At 44.8% G+C, this 20,067-nt stretch overlaps 1 protein-coding gene across 3 annotated transcripts; it reads left to right on the forward strand.

Moving 5' to 3' along the window:
- The first annotated feature begins 4,938 nt into the window (after positions 1-4,938).
- On the forward strand, positions 4,939-19,052 carry Cnbp (CCHC-type zinc finger nucleic acid binding protein). Of its 3 annotated transcripts, none has more exons than XM_077106166.1 (5): positions 4,939-5,095; positions 16,331-16,468; positions 16,601-16,663; positions 16,808-17,006; positions 17,918-19,052. In XM_077106166.1, the coding sequence occupies exons 2-5, from the start codon at positions 16,345-16,347 to the stop codon at positions 18,033-18,035; spliced, it is 504 nt and encodes a 167-aa protein (XP_076962281.1). In that variant the 5' UTR covers positions 4,939-5,095; positions 16,331-16,344; the 3' UTR covers positions 18,036-19,052. The 3 variants fall into 3 exon arrangements, with proteins under 3 accessions (XP_076962281.1, XP_076962280.1, XP_076962279.1); XM_077106165.1 differs by having other exon boundaries at positions 16,331-16,447; positions 16,571-16,663; XM_077106164.1 differs by having other exon boundaries at positions 4,940-5,095; positions 16,571-16,663.
- The last annotated feature ends 1,015 nt before the right edge of the window (positions 19,053-20,067 follow it).

Genomic DNA, 20,067 nt, shown 5'->3' on the forward strand with positions numbered 1-20,067 from the left:
GGACTAGGAACATGGGTCAGTGGTATAGTGTTCCTGGATTCAATCCCCAGTCACCTGTGCCCCCCAAAATTTAGCTGTAGGTGGACACAATAATTTTATTTATTTGTAGGTGGGGCTGAGGCTGGAACCCAGGGCCTCGTATGTGCTAGGTGAGTGTCTACCACTGAGCCCGAGCCTCAGCCCCCAGAAAAAGCTTTTGTTAATGACATTCGAACTCAAAACCTTATATCATTGGTTCTTTTTTATTTCATTTTTTGAAATTTGTTCTAATCAGATAATACTTTAATAATGAGTACTTTCTGCCTGACATTTTATGTTTGGGGTATTTTGGGGGGGATTGAACCCAGGGGTGCTTAACCCCTGAGCCCCGTCTCCAACCCTTTTAATATTTTATTTAGAGACAGGGGCTCACTGAGTTGCTCAGGGCCTTGCTAAGTGTCTGAGGCTGGCCTCCAATTTGTGATCCTCCTGCCTCAGCCTCCCAAGCTGCTGGAATGACAGGCATGGGTCACTGTGCCTTGCCTGGTGTTGTTAGAGGAGCTTTATGTATACAATATTAAATGATGAGTTATTCGTTGCTGATTCCTAGTTCAGGATGAAGCTTAGGGAAGCAGACACGCAGGATGAAAACATCAATTTAGCCTTCTCAACCTCAGCCACATAGTTTCCAAGTCAAGTCACAGAACACCATTTTCCTGTTGGCAGAGAAAACAAAACCCGGAAAGATTTATCTATCATCTCAACAATAATAGCAGAATCTAAGGCATGTGCTCTGCAGTTGGCCATTTCAACAGAAACGAAGAGATTCTTTGGCAGCCAACTGCTTCCCATTTTAAGGAATCCTGAATCATGCTGAATCAGTATTCTAGATGGTCCCTCTTCCAGAATTTATATACTTTCTGGGGACTCTTTTTTTTTTTTTTTCTAGAACAGGGGATTGAACCCAGGGGCACTTAACCACTGAGCCACATCCTAAACCCTTTTTTTAAAAAAAATTTTTGTAGTTGTAGATGGACAGAATGATTTTATTTTATTTCTTTATTTTTATGTGGTGCTGAGGATCAAACCCAGTGCCTCATGCATGCTAGGCAAGTGTGCTGCCATTGACCCTCGTCCCCAGCCCTTTTTCTATTTTATTTAGAGACAGGGTCTCGCTGAGTTGCTTAGGGCCTTGCTAAGTGGCTGAGGCTGGCCTCCACTTTCGATCCTCCTGCCTCAGCCTCCTGAGCCACTGGGATGACAGACAGGTACCACGGTGCCAGGTTTTTTCCTTCATTTCCCAACATCCCTAGCGGAACAGGTGTTCCCAAGCGCACATTCGGGGAGTACAAGGCCTGTACTTAAGTTCCATCAGAGACCTTGTTTGGGGACAGTCATAATGCTTCATGAGCAGTCTGGCTTTAGTAATAACAGCCATCACAGCTGGATACCAGGGAGACAGGAGCTGTCTCCTGCAACAACTCCCAACACCAAGCGGTCAACACCACTTTGTGTTTCCATTTTTTTTTTCTACTCAAGTCTTTTAAAACTTACTAGAAGTTTTGTTTATTTAAAAGAAATAAGAAGTCTTTATTTATTTATTTAAAATTGATTTAAATGAATTTTATTTATTTAAAAATACCATTTTCTTTAGCTGGTTTAAAAATGTTAATATTTCAACCCTATTTATGGCCGGGAGTGGTGGCGCACAGCTGTAATTCCCAACAGCTCCGGAGGCTGAGGCAGGAGGATCGCAAATTGGAGGCCAGCCTCAGCCACTTAGGGAGGCCCTGAGCAACTCAGGGAGACCCTGTCTCTAAATAAAATATAAAAAGGGGCTGGGGATGGGGCTCAGGGGATGAGCACCCCTGAGTTCAATCCCTGGTACCCTAAAAAAAAAAAAAAAGAATCCATATCCATGTCCCCTGACAATTTTGTCTTCCTGGTGTGGGGTGAGGCTCACTGGCTGGACTTCGTACTGAGCCTCCTGTTCTATACTGATTCACTGCAGTGTCTGTAATCACCTTTACCTTGAGCTATTACAAAGATTAATCAGATTAAGGAGGAGATATCTATAAATCTGTAAACCTGCGTCAGCTTCTTGGCCTACAACTGTCTAAATACAAAAATCCCATTTTATCATGGGGAGCTTTGGTGTTGGAGCACAATGCATAAAACTGCCAGGCATTTATTAAACCTTTTCATCCTGAATTTTTAAAAGCATTTTGACTTTAGATGGTTGTGGTTTAAAGAAAAAAAAATTGAAAATATTATTGATCCTTGAAATCACCCATATATTCCCTCCTTGGTAATCGTTAGCTTTTATGGACTCTGTAAATTTATCATCCTGATTTGATAAATGCTTTGCAATGACTAAGCACTAAGGGTTGAAACCCATGTTTAATGCCTGACTCAAACCTTGAGTTTTATTTTTTATTTTATTTTTTTTGTACCGGGGAATTGAATCCAGGGATGCTTTACCACTGGGCCATATCCCTGGTCCTTTCAATTTTTTTTTTTATTTTTGAGAGGGTCTTAGATCAATTACCTAGGCTGGCCTCCAATTTGCAATCCTCCTGCCTCAGCCTCCTCCTGAGTGGCTGGGATTACCATGCACCACTGTGCCAGTAATCAAATCCTTAAAACTTTCCAACAATCATCCTTCTGAAAAAAAAATTTTTTGGGGGGGTGGTACTGGGGATTGAATTTGGGGGCACTCAAACCCTGAGCCCTGTCCCCAGCCCTATTTTTGCATTTTATTTCAGAGACTGGGTCTCCCTGAGTTGCTTAGGACCTTGAAAAGTTGCTGAGGCTGGCCTCCACCTGGAGATCCTCCTGCCTCAGCCTCACAAGCTCCTGGGATTATAGGCATGGGCCACCGCCCCTGGCCATCCTTTTGGAATTTGAAGAATCCACTAAAACCAAATCTACAGAGCCACAGCAAGGACTGTACTTCCTCATTTTCTTTTAATAGATTTGTGCACTCAACTTCAAAGAAAAAAGATAATCATGAAAGAAATAAAGACTCCAAGTTGGGTGTGGTGGGACATACCTGTAGTCCCTGCAGCTCAGGAGGCTGAGGCCGGAGGATCAAGTACTCAAAGGCGGCCTCACAACTTAGTGAGGCCCTCACAACTTAGTGAGGCCCTAAGCAACTCAGTGAGACCCTGTCTCTAAATCAAATAAAAAATGGCTGGGGATGGGGTTCAGGGGTTAAGCGGCCCTGGGTTCAATCCCTGATATCAAAAAAAGAAAAAAAAAAGTAAAAATCTCAAAATCAAAAATAGGGGCTGAGGTTGAGGCTCAGTGGCAGAACGCTTGCCTAGCATGTATGAGGCACTGGGTTCGATTCTCAGCACCACACAGAAATAATTTGAACAAAATAAAGGTCCATCAACGTCTAAAAAAAATAGTAAAAAATCCATAAGCCTCCACTGTTGGGAACACCAGCCAAAAACTTGGAACAGGCCCTATTTTGTATGAGACTATAGTCATTTCAGTACCTTTTGGATTTCAAGAGACTTGAGAATCTTCCACTTCTTTCTTGCTTCTAATAAAAGCCATTCCAAAATGGGACAGAAAGTACTAGAATGTTTTGGTTCAGGCTGAATTTTTTTTTTTAAGTGTTGGCGATGAAACCCAGGGTCTAAAACGAATATTTTCAATTAGATGAAAACCTTTCAGATTTTTTTTCCTTGAGAATTTACGACAATACATACTTTTTTTTTTTTTTTTTAGAAAATTCCAAATGCAAGGCTATTCCTAGGGGTGCGCAGTAGTGCACACCTGCAATCCCAATGACTTGGGAGGCTGAGGGAGGAGGATTGCAAGTTGGAGGCCAGCCTCTGCAACTTAGTGAGACCCTGTTTAAAAAAAAAAAAAAAGTTCTGGGGATGGGGCTTATTGATAAAGCTTTTCTGGGTCCAATCTCCAGTACTAAAAACAAAACATAAAAGTAAAGGCCATTCTTGAATTGATAGCCCAAGTCAAGTAGTCTCTTTGCCCTCTCTTAAATCCTAGGGGACATCACAAGCACTGTTGTCATAAACACAGCCTGTTCTTGTCCTCTACATCCTCCCTGGTGATAAGAGCAAGGAGGTCTTTTAGGCTCTGCCCAGGATCACTCACAAAAAACCAACAATCTCAGCGGGTGGTGGTGGTGGTGGTGATAGTGACACAGGCCTGTAATACCACCTGCTGGGGAACCAGGCAGGAGGATCTCAAGTTCCAAGGCGGCTTTGGAAATTTAGAGACCCTTGTCTCAAAAGAACAGAACAAAAAGAAAAAGCCTGGCGCAGGCCTGTCAACCCAGCCATTTGGGAGGCTGAGGCAGGAGGATCACAGTTGGAGGCCAGCCTCAGTAAATTGAGCCTGACTCTCAGCAACTCAGTGAGACCCTGTCTTTAAATAAAATACAAAAAGAGGGCTGGGGACGTGGCTCAGGGATTAAGCACCCCCTGGGTCTGATGTCTCTGGTCAAAAAAAAAAATAATTAAAAAAAATAATAATTTTTCCCAGAGGCCCCTGCGGCCCTAGCGCCGCAGCCACAGGAGGAGCCCGAGCAGGGGATGTGGGGGGCGGCCTTTTCCTCGGTTCCACGCAAATTAAGAGTCACCGCCCTCGGTGTGTGCGGCCTTCCACACACCCGCTGGGTGACATTGCCCAGGGCTGGGTCGGCCGACTTCCCCAGGGGCCAGGGCGGGCCTCCGGGAACGAAAGGAGGAAAGTCCGGGGAGGAGATCAGGGCTGGGATCCGGGCGGGAAAAGGCCGCGCGCGGAGCACGCCGGGAAAAGCCGCGGCCGCGCGCCGAGGCCCGAAGTCCGAGCCGCGTCGCGCCGCGCTCGTGCCAGGGTCGTCCTTCCTGAGGCCCCGCCCCCTGCCCCCCCCCACCCACCGCGGGCGTTCCTGATTGGCCGGCCGAGCCGTGCGCGCTGATTGGCCGCGTGGGCGAGGCGGAGGCGAGCCGTGCGCAGCGGCGTGTGTGGGGCCGTGTGCAGACCCGCGTGTGGCGCAGGCAAGGACCCTGAAAATAAACAGCCGCTGCCTGGCGAGCCGCCTTCTCCGGGCCTGCGTCCCGAGTCTCCGCTGCCCGCGGGCCCGCTCCGACGCCGAGAGGTGAGGGCTGAAGCCGGCGGCTGGGGTCCGGGGGTGGGGGAAAGGGGAAGGACCGCCGCGGCGGGTGGGTCCCGCGGCCGAGGCGGGCACGGACGAGGGGGAGGCGAGAGAGGAGGCGGCGATGGCGGCCGCCCTGGGGCCTGCGCCGCGGCTGCTGCGTCAGGCGGGAAGCGCGGCGGCGGCGGCGGCCGCTCGGGGCTCGGGGACCCGACCAGACTGGGCTCGGGCGACCCTTAAGTGTCCTTCGTTGGGTTCCCGGGCACCGGGCCGCGGTCCTCGGGGGGCGGGGGGACCTCTCCCGGCGCCCAGGCCGCACCTCAGGCCTCAGGCGGCCCGGGCCCGGAGGGTGCCCTTGGCGCGGAGGCCCGGGAAGCGGGGGGCCCTGGGTCGATTTGGCGGGAACTTTCTGGAAAGAGGCGGTGGGGTGGGGACAGGCGCCCGGGAGCGGGTGTGGGGGTCGGGCGACCATGTGCGGCGGCGGCGGCCGGGGGCCATGTGTCGGGCGGGGGCCTGCGGAGGCGCCTGCGGGTCGGGGACACTTGGGGGGGGACACTCCACTCAGGGCCGGGCCTCTGCGAGGTGTGCTCTGCCTGCCCCCCCCTTCCCCGCTCGGGCCATGCTGCTGCCATTGCACTGGGGCCACTGTCGCCGAGTCACCCGCACTTTTGACCAAGTCCAGGGGCCCCAGGACCAGGAAGGGAGGGGGAAAAAATCCTATTTTTTTTTTTTTTTTTGGGTCCAGCGTCCACGATCGGGGCAGCCAGCAGCAGCCCTGGCCGTGGTTTCTTGGATTAAAGGGGCGCAGGTTACAGACGGGACGCGGGGCTCCATCTAGATCTTTCCATAGCGAGGGGACCCGCTTTGAGAGCGGCCTCTGGGTTGGGGTTTTATGGGTGGGTGAGGTTGGGTGCTGGTTGCCACATGCTAAGCACATGGCCTCGGCCACAGGGCACTTGGCGTGCATCTGTCTGGTCCTGGCGGGGTGGCGGGGTCTCCCCAAGGCAAACCCCTGGCTCGGGGACCGTCTGTGACTTCACGTGGTGCGCGTCATTCAGGAGGCAGCCAAGGGAGGCTCAGAGGAGGCTCAGAGGCTCGGAGTCTGTGGCCTTTTTTTTTTTTTCTTTAAGCAGAGAGGGGGATTCCTGTGTGTCCCCATCATGTGCCCAGATTTCATTTTACAAATGAGATCCCCCCCCACCTTCCCTGGCGTCTGACCCAGTTTTGGAAACATAACCCCGTGGATGTTTGCATCGAAGTTAGTCTTTGGGTTTAAATGAGCAACTTTGTAACCCGCTTGCTGAAGAAGTATAAATTGAGTGTAAAGCTTAGGGTTTAAAAAAAAATGGACGAAGTGACGTCCTTCACTCCTGTTTCTTTTTTTAAATTTATATTAATGAGTTTAACCTTTATTTTTAATTTTTTCAAGTTGTCAATGGACCTTTATTTTTTTTTATTCTGTGCTGAGAATCGAACCCAGTGCCTCCTCACACATGCTAGGCGAGTGCTCTCCCTCTGAGCCACAACCCCAGCCCTCTTCATTATTTTTTTAAAATATTGATTTTTTTTTTTTTTTTTTTAGTTTTAGGTGGACACTCTATCTGCATTTTATTTTTACATGGTGCTAAGGATCCAACCCAGTGCCTCATGCATGGTAGGCAAGCGCTGGACAAGTGAACCCCAACCCCCAGCCTCTTTTCCTTTTTTTTTTTTTAACATTGAAAAGATCCATTTGATTAAGGCTTATCAAACCAGTGTCATGTCCTAGATACACATAGTTTTTAAGTTGTTGAGGCTGATTCTTGTCTACAAGGAACTCTTTGTGTATTGGAATATAAAAGGAACAATTTATTAGATTCCCAAGGGGCTAAATTAAGGACTTAAAATTTTTTCTTTTCCAAATTGCAACTCTTGGCAACAGTTTCCCCAACACAAGCTAACAGTATATATCTGTGTACTTCCCTAAATATTTCCCATCAGAAAACTATGGTTTTTCAACCCAAGAGCCACATTTTCTTTTCCTATTGATTACCAGAGAGGTAATTTATTCCAAACAGATGTTGCAAGTCTCTCAAACATTTTGAACCAAACCAGGAGAAGATTTAGGGGGCATTTCTTGAGGCAGGCAATTGAACTTCTGGAACAGGCAAAGTGATTTCCAGGTATTGTTTAAAGGGATTATACCTGAATCATAGATGAATTTGGTAATATGATTTATGCTTGTGGATTATTTTTAGCTTCTGAAACATGTGGCAGGTCTGTGGGAAAGTACCAGATTGGTGCTTGTAAGCACTAATTGGAAGGATTGGTCTGTTGGCTAAACAGCTGACCACAGAGAGATTTTTCTTTTTTCTTTCTTTTTTCTCTTTCCCTGCAGGAGGGAGAGTTTAAAACAAACTGTTGGCTCCTCTGCTCTTCCTTAGCCTCCTGACAGTAAGTGGAGAGCCCGAGGACAGCCACGCACCCTGGCCTGCTATGTGGACCAGTGTGTCACTTAGTAGACGCCCAGTCTGGCAGGGGCAGGTGGTGCTGCAGCCAGGGAGTGCTGTCAGGAGATCCAGGAGCTGTATGCCCTGCTCTCTGGTTATGTTAAAAAAAAAAAAAAAAAAAAAAACAACTGCTGGGATAATAAAATAACAGCTTGTAGCCACCACCAGAATTCAGGTTGCAAGTTGAAGGACTTTGTTAATCAGGAACCCCTACCCTGTAACTGGGACCACCTGGAGTGACTCCGTAACTACCCAAAGTGAAGGTATTAACTAGTGAGTCAGGTTGCCAGTGTTGGTGTGGCCAGGGATGCTCCCCAAGTTCTGCCTCAAAGGAGGTTAAGAGGAAAAATAATTTCGGTTTAAAATTCAGGAAAGCTATGTGAAGATGTTAAAAAAAAAAAAAACATTTTTTAAACTCATCTGTCTGGTTTAACTTTGGTTTACCTAAAGAGAAGCAATGAATACTTAATAGCATTGAAATTCAAATCAACTTTTTAAAAAGTTATTTGCCATATTTGTTCATGTGGTATATTTGAAGTAGGGAGAGATTGGTGCTCGATATTAGCTTTTTTGGTACCCTTTTTTACTTAACAAAAGCCTCTGCGAACCATTTACAGCCAGACTGTTAAAATCCTGGTTTTGGTATTTTGTTTTCTTTCTTTCTCTCTTTTTCTTTTCTTTTCTTTTTTTTTTTTTTTTTTGGTACTGGGGATTGAACCCAGAGCACTTAACTACTAAGCCATATCCCCAAACCTTGTTAGGGACAGGGTCTCTGAATTGCTGAGGCTGGCTTTGAACTCGCCATCCTCCTGCCTCAGCCTCCTGAGTTGCTGGGATGACAGGCATGTGCCACCACGCCCACCTCTGGTTCTGGTATTTTCTTAGCTGTAGAAGGTTTTGGATAAGTCACTTGGTCTCAGATCTTGCTTCCTTATTAAAATGGAGCAAGAATGTATAACTTGCAGATTGTGGTATTATAAATAATATATATATATATTTAAATATCTTTATTTTGTTTATTTTTGTATGTGGTGCTGAGGATCGAACCCAGTGCCTCACATGTGCAAGACAAGTGCTCTACCACTGAGCTACAGCCTCAGCCCCAAATAATATATTTTTTAATGCTTGACTCATAGTTCATGTTCAGCTCTTAATTCATACTTTCACAGGTAATCAGGGCAGAGAGAAAGAAATGTAATGAACCATGGTTCGGCAGTAAATGCAGGAGCCAGGGTAACAAAAATTGCTCCTGATTATGTGCCAAGTTCTCTGTTATTTTGACTGGAAAGCAGGTAATGCCGAATGTGTCTTGCTTCCTTCTATTGTATCGGCAGTTTATTTTTATTACAACAGCAAAGTGTTTGTGCACCGTGTTGAGACACCCAACTGACTTACTGGAGCAATAATGATCAGTAACAACATTCAGAGGGCAAAGCTCCACTGTGGTCGAAATGCATTTAAGTCAACAATACAGAGACAGGGTTCACCCTGAGCTTGGGGGACATAAGGAGATAACATCATACAGATGGGAGCACATAAAGATGTGTTGGTAGAAACAGTGAAGTCAGTAAGCTGCACGGTGTGCTTTGTTAGCGTCATTTTTATTCCCCGCATTCCTGTTATAGAATTTAAACATTTTAGGGTGTAGTTATGATTGGTTTGTTCGTAGGAACCCTAAGGGGGTTCTTGACTTTTTTTAAGTTGTAATTGAACACAATGCCTTTATTTACTTATATACATATATATATAGAGAGAGATCGATCTTTATTTGTATGTGGTGCTGAGTATCGAACCCAGTGCGTCACACATGCTAGGCAGGCGCACTACCACTGAGCTGCCACCCCAGCCTCTATTTATTTTTCTGTGGTGCTGAGGATTGAACCCAGTGCACATGTGCTGGACGAGCACTCTACCCCTGAGCCACATCCCCAGCCCCTCTTGACTGTTCTTATTATCATCACATGTACCATTACTGCTATTGCTGAAGGTGAGTTAGTATAACTATGCATGCTTTTTTCCAGGATTTAATCCTTAAAGCCTACATAATTTGGTTTGTAAAATAGCCAGACCTCTTGGGGCTGAGGTTGTGGCTCAGTGGTAGAGCGCTCTCCTAGCATGGGAGAGGCCCTGGGTTGGAGCCTCAGCACCACATAAAACTAAATAAAATAAAGATATTGTGTCCAACTACCACTAAAAATAAATATATTTTTTAAATAGCTAGACCTCTTAGTTTGGCATATATGGCCTCTCTCAATGGATTTTCAGTCTTTTCTAAGCATATCTTGACTGTATTGGCTGTGTTTTCTCCTTCCTGGCGTGTCCTGTGTTCCCACCACCTCTCTAAGTGAGGTTCTGGGCATGAAATTTGGATGTATAAATATTGGGGCCGAGGATTAGATAGATATTTGACTTATAGTGGTTGGACATCACCCAGTTTTCTTTTACCCTTTATTCCCTTCCATTCAGGAAGTAGATTCTAAGATGGGAAGTTTGAGTGTAAGTGGACTTACCTCCTGCATGAGCCTGCTGTGTAGGCCTCGAACTAGATTCTGATGAATGTGTGACCAGTCTCACTAACGAGGGAAAGTGGGAAGGAAAGGCTAACAGTGTTCCCAGAGGACACAGCTGTACAGGTGTTTACACAGAGCCATCTATAAATTAGCACAAGGTTCCTCAGAACAGTTCTTGCAACACATCAGTTTGATCATTCCCCTCTTATAAATATAGGGAGGACAGCCATGTGTTTTTGAGTAATTCATTCAGGTGGGTTAGGGGTTAAGCCAGGCTCATTTTTGCCAAAATCTTGTTTTTTTTTTTTTAAAGCAAAAGAGAAAAGGGCTGGAGATGTAGCTCAGGGGTAGAGTGGTTGCCTAACAAGTGTGACACTCTGGATTCAACCCCCACTTGGCCACTGAGTCACATCCCAGCCCTGCTTTGTATTTGAATCTAGAAACCGGTCTGAGTTGCTTAGCACCTCACTTTTGCTGAGGCTGGCTTTGAAGTCATAATCCTGCCTCAGCCTCCTAAACTGCTGGGATTACAGGTATGCACACACAGCTTACTCTTTGCCCCCCCCCCCCTTTTTTTAATGTTAAACTAGTGTGTGTATATATATATATATATATATATATATATATATATATATATATATATATATATATATATTATGTTAAGCTAGTATATATGTTTTGTGGCAGTTCATATAATCCACATTCTGGTTGATTATGAATTTATGGACTAATAGGAAAAGCTGGGGGTACTGATCTGGATGCTGGCTTTTTTAGTGAACCCTGGTGAAAATTTTTCAGCCTGGGAATTTAGATAAAATCAGTAAAGTAAATACTGTTTTTATCATTCAGTACTTTCTGGTTCTACTGTCATGGTCATGGCTTTGTTATACACTGGAATCTCAAAAGTGGAAGCTGCTTCTGTCTTGGATTATTTTTATGTTGGGAATGTCTTTAGACTGTTGGGCATTCATCCTTGTGAGAAACTACAAGCTGTGAATCCTAAAAATCCATGTGCACACTCTTAACTATGATTTCAGAAAGTTGGGAGTTTCAAAGTCAGTGTAGTCAATTGGTAATGAGCACATATTTGAAAATACATTGCTACTTCAAATCAGTTGGTGCGGTCATTCTTGTGAATGAGCAAGAATTTAGGTGCTTTTGTTAGTGCTTGATTAGATTGGATAGGGTCCCTCCAAGGTACCATTAGCTTGATTTATCAAAAGACTATCAGACCTTCCCATCCCTCCAAATAATTAAAAAACGGAGTTATACACTACTAGAAGCATAACTATGGATAGTTGTGCTGATTCAAAGGTGAATGACTTGGTCTCTCCCCTCAAGAATGTGATGGGGTCATCCAGTGGTGCCATCAGACAAATATTAACAAAGTGTCTTTGAGTCTTAATGGGAAGGAGAGTTCGGAGCTGGGAGATGTGTTCAGATTCTTTTATAGAGTTGGCATGTCAGTTGGCCCCTAAAGGTTGGGAAAGGATCTGACAGGTGGAGCAGGGAAGGGGAGGGGAGCAGTGTGGGGAAATCCAGCCAGGAGCAGTTGTAGGCAGAATCATGGAGACATAATCCTCAGCCATGTCTTATCTTTGTTTTCCTAAGGAATAATGTGAAATTTTTACTTTTTTTTTTTTTTTTTTTGTACCAGGAATTGAACCCAGGGGTGCCTAACCACTGAGCCAGTCACCAGCCCTGTTTTGTATTTTTATTTAGAGACAGGGTCTCACTGAGTTGCCTAAGTTGGTGAGGCTGGCCTTGAGCTTGTGATCCTCCTGCCTCAGCCTCCCAAGTTGCTGAGATTACAGGCATGTGTCACCGCCCCTGGCTTCTGAATACATTTTAATGAAATGTATTTGTAACTTAAGAGGAGTATTAGGCTATGGGGAACTGCTTTCTAGGATAAGTTAGAGTGCCTCTGAATGTGGCAGTTGTATGTTTACTTATGCCCAAGAGAAAGGTCTTATCAGGAGGTACCAGTTATTCAGTGTAAGCGCAGACCAGCTGGTTCACTGTTGGTGATCAGTTTGGCCAGAGAGAAGGCACTTTGCTTGCACGTTATCTAAGCCTGCTGGAGACACCTTTCAAAAGCATGCCATACTGATGATGGGTCTGGGCTATTAATTAAGTTGATATTTCCCTTTTTAAGACTTTAAGTGGGATTTTGTATTCTTTACTTTTTTGGGGGGGGCTTAATTTACTATAAGAAATTAGGAGACAGAATTTGTTAATGGCAAAACATCTGAAATGTCCATTGCAGTGTACAGTTCTGCCTTTGCCACTGAGATGTATGTCAGAACAGTTTATTTTGTTAATTTATTTTTTGGGGTTCTGAGGAGTGAATCCAGGGGGTGCTTAACTAACTGAGCCACATCACCAGGTCCTTTTTTTGTATTTTATTGAAAGACAGGGTAACCCCCCCCCCCTAGTTATTTAGGACCTCAGCCACCACGGGCTGCTTATTTTTTATTTTGTTAATTTAATGGAGGAATACTCCTTTCCTTAATTGTAATTTAGCTGAAATGTTCCATATTTTAACCTTTTCAGTTGGGAATTAAGATGAAGCCAGACCTGGTGGTGCACACCTGAAATCCCAGTGACTTTAAGTGGGATTTTGTATTGTTTACTTTTTTTGCCTTAATGTACTGTAGGAAATTATGAGGCGGGGGAATCCCAAGTTTGAGGCCAGCCTCAGCAACTTGGCAAGACCCTTTTTCAAAAAAAAAAAAAGGGCTGGGCTGGAATGGAGCTCAGTGATTAAAAGAAGTCCCCCTAGGCTCAATTCCTCCAGTACTGCAAAAAAAAGAAAGGAAAAAAGAAAAGAAAAGATGAAGTAGAGGAGCTTAATGTTAAAGTATTTCCTGTCCCCTCCCCCCACCTCTTTAAACTTTGGATCTGGGTCCAATGGGTAGAGATTTTAAAAAAAAAGATAAAATGGAAAAACAGTTTGGGAAAGATCTTCTCATTGGTTAATGAGTTCTTGAGTAGCTAAATTTTTTAAAAATTGGTTATTTCTATGCTGAAATTAAACCTGGCATTAATTGCTGACTATTCCACTGCTAAGGGAATCTTCAGACCATTAGATCATTTCCCTTGATACTTTCCAGTTATGAAATGAACAGATTTTTAAAAATGATTTTGAAGGTGAGATTGTCAGGGACTGTCCTTCAGTATATCTCTAGAAGTGCATGTTGAAGCTTAGTGCACTTGGTGCATTCCCCAAATTCCAGCTAAACTGGGAGCCAGAAGGATTGCAAATTTGAGGCCAATTCTGGGCCACTGAGCAAGATCCTATCTCGAGAAATAAGGACTAGGATGTAGCTGTACTCAGTGGCTATGGCAAGGAGAGGCCAGGCACAGTGGCATATGGCTGTAATCCCGGGAACTCAGAAAAGAGATAGGAGGGCTGTGGTTGTAGCTCAGTCGCAGAGCGCTGGCCTCACATGTGTGAGCCACTGGGTTCGGTCCTCAGTACCACATAAAAATAAATAAACCAATAAAATAAAGGCATTGTGTCTGTCTACAACTACTAAAAATATTTTTAAAAAATCTGCTAAAAATATTTAAAAGAAAGCACATAGGATCACAAGTATGAGGCCAACCTGGGCAACTTAGGGATACACTATCTTAGAATAAGTCAGATTTTTTTTTTCCTTTGCTAGAAGTTAAGCATCTTGTTTCAATATTAAATAATCAAATATTTAGGACTTGCCATTTGGCCTGACTTACAGTATAACTGGAGGTATTTAAATGAAAAGTAATAGTTAAAAGTGTACGTAAGCTGATTTTGAGTGTAAACTAGAAAAGGTGCAGAATAAAGGAAATGGGGGGGGGATAGAAGGAAGTGCCATAGCAGCTTCTTTTATTTTTTAGTAGGTTTTTTTTTCCGGTATTGTTTTAGTTGTTGATGGAACTTTATTTATGTGCCGTGGTGAGAATCAAACCCAGTGCCTCACATGTGCTAGGCAGGTGCTGTACCAGTGAGCCACCACCCCAGCCCCTAGACAGATTTTTTTTTTTAATATTCTTGTACTCATAGATGGATGCAGATAAATAAATATTTATGTGGTGCTGAGGATCAAACCCAGTGCCTCATGCATGAGAGGTAAGTGCTTAACTACTGAGCCCCAGCCCCAGTCTCTAGATTGATCATTTTTAAATCTCTTTTCCTGCGTGATTTCTTCTGACATGAAATGTGCATTATGTGTGCATTATACATTGGAAACCACAAATATCCCATGGAGCCAACAGACTTTTTGGGGGACGTGGTCATAGCAAGTAGCAGTAGTTGGAAGAGGTATTCTTTTGGAAACTTCTTAACAATCAGATGCAGAGTATTGGCATAAATAAGTGTTGGGCTCTTGGTTATTGACAGTGGAAATGCCTTTAAAACTACACTTTAGGGGGAGGGGTTGTATGTTGCTCAGTGGTAAAGGGCTTGCTTCATATGTGAGGCCCTTGGTTCGGTCCTCAGCACCACATAAACATAATAAGTAAAACTAAAGATTGTGTCCAACTATAACTAAAAAAGAAAACTTAGTCACTTTTTTTTTTTTAAAGCCGGGGTCTCACTAAAAATTGCCCAGGTTGACCTCAAACTTGGGATCCTCCTGTTTCACCCTCCTTACTCACTGGGATTACAAGAACTCTCCACCATGCCTGACCTGGTCCCTAGATTTCTCTACAAGTTAATGAACCGGTTACATGGTAGAGTGGGGTAGGTCCTGCCAAATTCCTAACCAGCTTTTGGGATTTTGGTGCTGTGTGGACTGGTAATTCTGCTGTCCAATCTTACTCAAAGGAAAACTTTCTTTTCTAGATGATGGTACCTTTCTGTAGCTTTGAAGAAGGTATTTTAAAAACTGTACCATTGCTCAGCAGGGGAATGAAGGCTAAAATACTTAGCTATGGAAGCAAGGAAATAGGAAGTTAGATTTTCATTCCATTCCATTCCATTCCATTGTATTCTATTCTGGGATAGCCTGGGATTATTTTTAGATGGTTACATAAGAAGCACAAAGTCCGTCCATTTCAGTGGGTGTTTTGTTTTTATTTCAAAGTGTCACCCAGTGAGAGAGTCTAGTTTGAGATAAATTCCAGGTAGCCTTGTCTTTTTTTGTTGTTTTAAATTGTAGATGGACATAATATGTTCATTTTTATTTATTTATTTTTAATGTGGTGCTGAGAATCGAACCCAGAACCTCACACATGCAAGGCAAGTGCTCTACCATTGAGCCACAACCCCAGCCTGGAAGCCTTGTCTTAAACGTCAAGTTACAGAAACTTGGGCAGAGGAAAGAACAGAAGAGGCCAAGTAACAAATGTTCCTAGTCCTGTGGGCAGCATTTTAGCATTTGGTGTACCACCTTGTTTTCCCAATATTTTTAATATATTTGTGCCCTGTCGACATAGAAATGTTTAGTCTTTGAAAATGTTGTTGATGGAGACTGGCTCAGTCATGGGCAGCTGCTGTCATGCAGGCAGTTTTACTAGGGGCTAAGATTATCCATGAGATCACTTTTTTCAACTGACCTCTGACCTTCAGAATCCTGCTGCAGCTGTTAGAGTTATTCCAATCTTTGTCCTCAGCCAGTGACTTCCAGTTGACCAAACTAAAGCCTAACTGCCTTACAATCATGAAAGGGTATCTGTGGACTGGGATAAGAAGGCAGTATTGTGCCTGGTACTGAATATTCATTGACACTGACCCTGTGGATCTCATCATCCCATCAACAAATGTGTTCACCTACATCCTGGCACACACATACTTTGAACAGTCTTCAAGATCAGAAATTGTGAAGGGTGCGATTTGGGAAACTGAGGCAGGAGCATCCCGAGTTCATTCTCAGCCTCAGCAATTTAACAAGACCCTGTCTCAAAAACAAGGGAAGTCGGTCGCAGTTGTGCGTGCCTGTAATCCCAGTGGCTCTGGAGGCTGAGGCAGGAGGATTGCAAGTTGGAGGCCAGCCTCAGCCATTTAGCAAGACCGTGACCACGCAGAGGAGCAGAAGTGCTATAAAACTAAGGAGTCTGGGGATGTGGCTCAGTCAGTGGTCACCCACCCTTGGGTTCAGTGTGTGTTTGGGTGGGGGGTATTACGGAAAGTACATATTTTACAATTTTTTTTTTTAACTTTTGTAGGTATTTTACAGTTGATATGCAAATACATAGATGTGATTATTTCATTCCAACGTAAAGTGACTTTGAGTCCTGTCCTTTTCCATGTTTTGAAGATCTACCTGCAGCCATGAGCAGCAACGAGTGTTTCAAGTGTGGACGATCTGGCCACTGGGCCCGGGAGTGCCCAACCGGGGGAGGCCGCGGTCGTGGAATGAGAAGCCGCGGCAGAGGTGGTTTTACCTCGGATAGAGGTATTTTTGTCGAATAAAAAATGTTGAAGTGCTGGAGTGTTCCTTAGTATCAAGACTGGTCTAACCAGCCGACTTCTTTTTGTTTTCTTCTGCTCAAAATAGGTTTCCAGTTTGTTTCCTCATCTCTTCCAGACATCTGTTACCGCTGTGGTGAGTCTGGTCATCTGGCCAAGGATTGTGACCTTCAGGAGGATGGTAAGTGTCTCGCAGCTCCTCCCACGCCCTGCCCCAGCCCGGCCTGAGGTGAGCCCGGGGCCTGGCAGGGTCCCGCCCTCCACGCCTTGCGCCATGAACTTGAGGTTCACAGCCTTGGTCTGCTTCTTTCCCCTCCTGCTGAAGCCTGCTATAACTGCGGCAGAGGTGGCCACATCGCCAAGGACTGCAAGGAGCCCAAGAGAGAGCGAGAGCAGTGCTGCTACAACTGTGGCAAGCCGGGCCACCTGGCTCGTGACTGTGACCACGCGGACGAGCAGAAGTGCTATTCTTGTGGAGAGTTCGGACACATTCAGAAAGACTGCACCAAAGTGAAGTGCTATAGGTAAGTTGCCGTGGCCCTGGAGGGGCTCCGAGTCTCCAGAGGTGGCCTGAGCGTTCGTGGAAGGACCCTGCCGCTCTGTCCCTCCAGTGGGAGCTAGCTGGCTGCGGCCTGGTGACACTCCTTTTCAGCACCTATAAGGAGCAGCTTGTGTGGTCCTCAGTGTATCAGGATGACTGGCGGCTAGGGCACCTGGACAGTTTGCACAACCCCCCTGTCCCCCAACTTCCTGTCTGGGAGTGAACCCAGGGCTCTATGTGGCCGTCCCTATTTATTTTTTCTTTTGCAACAAGGTCCTGCTAAGTTACCCAGAGTGGCCTGGAACTTAGGATCCTCCTTCCTTAGGCTCCCCAATAGCTAGGATTACAGGTGTGTTACTGCCCAGCATAGCTGATGCCTTCAAGGACTTTTGTTTTGGTTGGTTGGTTGGTTCTTGAGACAATGTCTGGCTAAATTGCTGAGGCCAGTCTAGAACTTGTGACCCTCTTCAGTAGCTGTGATTACAGGCATGCACAACTACACTTAGCTCTTAAGGACACTTTTTTTTTTTTTTGTACCTGGGATTGAACTTAGGGGTACTTGACCACTGAGTCACATCCCCAGCCCTATTTTGTATTTTATTTAGAGACAGAGTCTCGCTGAGTTGCTCAGGGCATTGCTAACTGGTGGAGGCTGGCCTCCACCTTGCAATCCTCCTGCCTCAGCCTCCTGAGCTGCTGGGATGACAGGCATGCGCCCCCGCACCCAGTCAAGATAATTTCTTGTTTCTGCCCTTCCTTTATTAATGTAAAACATTTATAGCCTTGAAGTGTTCCTTGGTTTGTTAATGGCTTTTTATTCTGTTTGGTAGATAGTTTGACTTGTTCAGGGCACCACTGGGAAAACTTAAATCTTTTTTTTTGTTGTTTCCTTAGGTGTGGTGAGACTGGTCATGTAGCCATCAACTGCAGCAAGACAAGTGAAGTCAATTGTTACCGCTGTGGCGAGTCAGGGCATCTTGCACGGGAATGCACAATTGAGGCCACAGCCTAATTATTTTCCTTTGTCGCCCCTCCTTTTTCTGATTGATGGTTGTATTATTTTCTCTGAATCCTCTTCACTGGCCAAAGGTTGGCAGATAGAGGCTACTCCCAGGCCAGTGAGCTTTACTTGCCGTGTAAAAGGAGGAAAGGGGTGGAAAAACAAAAAAAAAAAAAACCGACTTTCTGCATTTAACTACAAAAAAAAAAAGTTTATGTTTAGTTTGGTAGAGGTGTTATGTATAATGCTTTGTTAAAGAACCCCTTTTCCGCGCCACTGGTGAATAGGGATTGATGAATGGGAAGAGTTGAGTCCGACCAGTTAGCCCGCTCTGGGCTTCTTGGATAAGTTCCCATGTAGGAGGTAAACCAATTCTGGAAGTGTCTTGGAACTTCCATAAGTAACTTTAATTTTAGCATAATGATGGCCGTGGATTGCCTGACCTCAGTAGCTATTAAATAACATCAAGTAACATCTGTATCAGGCCCTCACGCAACATACAGTTAAGTGGGAGTAAACAAAATAAGACGAAAGTGTGTGTCGATGGCTAAGGCGAGAGCACCCGGGGTAAAAAGCCTAAAACCAGGAAACAGCTTCTCCGCAGCAGCTGCTGCTGGTGGATCTACAGATGGTGACGGCAAAGGTTTAGAACACATTGTTTTTTTTTTTGCAAAGACGAAATCTCAAAAAAAAAACCCAAGAGTCAACATCGATGCTCGAGAGTTAGCATAAATTTGGAGTTATTCAGGAATTGCAGAGAAATGCATTTTCACAGAAATCAAGATGTTATTTTTGTATACTATATCACTTAGACAACTGTGTTTCATTTGCTGTAATCAGTTTTTAAAAGTCAGATGGAAAAAGCAACTGAAGTCCTAGAAAAAAAAAATAGAAAAATGTAATTTTAAACTATTCCAATAAAGCTGGAGGAGGAAGGGGAGTTTGACTAAAGTTCTTTTTGTTTCCAATTTTCATTCATGTATATAGTGTGAAATGCCATATTAAAGAGGGGAATGTGGAGGACTGAAAGTCGGCAGTTTGGACTTTTTCTTTGGGTACGAAACCAGGACTGTGGTGAGCAAATTCTGAGGACACGCCTGGAGTGGATCTTCAGGGTCGGTTGTCGGCAGAGCTGTAGGAAATTGAATTCTCTTCTTTTGGGGCGTTAGTGGGGAGGGCGTAACCAGGGATTGAACCCAGAGGCCCTCGACACTGTTTATATTTTTTGAGATGGCATTGCTGAGGCTGGCCTCCAACTTGCAATCCTCCTGCCTTGGCCTCCGGAGCTGCTGGGATGACAGTCGTGAACCACCACATCGGGGTAGGAAATTTAATTCTCTTTACAACCCATTCATCACCACAGCCCTTTGATCCTCTGTTCATTCTGAAGTTTTAATACAATTGCCGTTTTTAGCAATTCGTGCTTTTTCTGGGTTTCACATGGAGCTGAAATGTTTTTGCTAAACTGTCAAGACTGACCATGAACTTGATCTGCCCACCCCAACCTCAGCAGCTGACCTGTTCCCAACAAACCACCTCGTTTCCCTTCAGATCATTTTTTGCCTTGACCCTGAGGATGGAGCAGTTGCAACATGAACATGTATTTCACAGGGAAATCAGACTTAATGGGCATCAATGTGCGATTCGCATAGGAATGAGAATTTTGCTGAAAAACTTGGTAGGAAGGTAGAAACACGGCCTTGTCTTCATGTCTTCTTGGAATTGGAATTTGATAAGTTGAGGGTGGTGTGCACCTCTGATCCCAGCCACGTGGGAAGTGAGGCGACAGGAGTACAAGTTCAAGGCCCTGTCTCAAACAGGTGGCACTGGGTTCAGTCCCCAGTGCCACCAACACAAAAGCAGAGATTTATTTTAATCGAGGTTTGTAAGGGGTCAGGAGCTTTCACCCCCCTGAAAAAGAAAATATTACTGAGAACATGGTGGAACCCAGGGCCTCACCTGCTGGACAGGCATGCACCACTCAGCCCCACCTAATTCTGTTTTATTTTGAGATGTTTTGCTGAATTGTTTAGGGCTCAAACTT

The sequence above is a fragment of the Callospermophilus lateralis genome, chromosome 20, assembly GCF_048772815.1.
Source record: "Callospermophilus lateralis isolate mCalLat2 chromosome 20, mCalLat2.hap1, whole genome shotgun sequence".
Taxonomy (NCBI): Eukaryota; Metazoa; Chordata; class Mammalia; order Rodentia; family Sciuridae; genus Callospermophilus; species Callospermophilus lateralis.

What these genes read in the sequence shown, in the direction of transcription:
- Cnbp (XM_077106164.1), top strand. Translation starts at nt 16,345, where the DNA reads ATGAGCAGCAACGAGTGTTTCAAGTGTGGACGATCTGGCCACTGGGCC. An exon ending in TGGTTTTACCTCGGATAGAG is followed by an intron (nt 16,469 to 16,570) that starts GTATTTTTGTCG and finishes TGCTCAAAATAG; the next exon opens with GTTTCCAGTTTGTTTCCTCA. An exon ending in TTGTGACCTTCAGGAGGATG is followed by an intron (nt 16,664 to 16,807) that starts GTAAGTGTCTCG and finishes CTCCTGCTGAAG; the next exon opens with CCTGCTATAACTGCGGCAGA.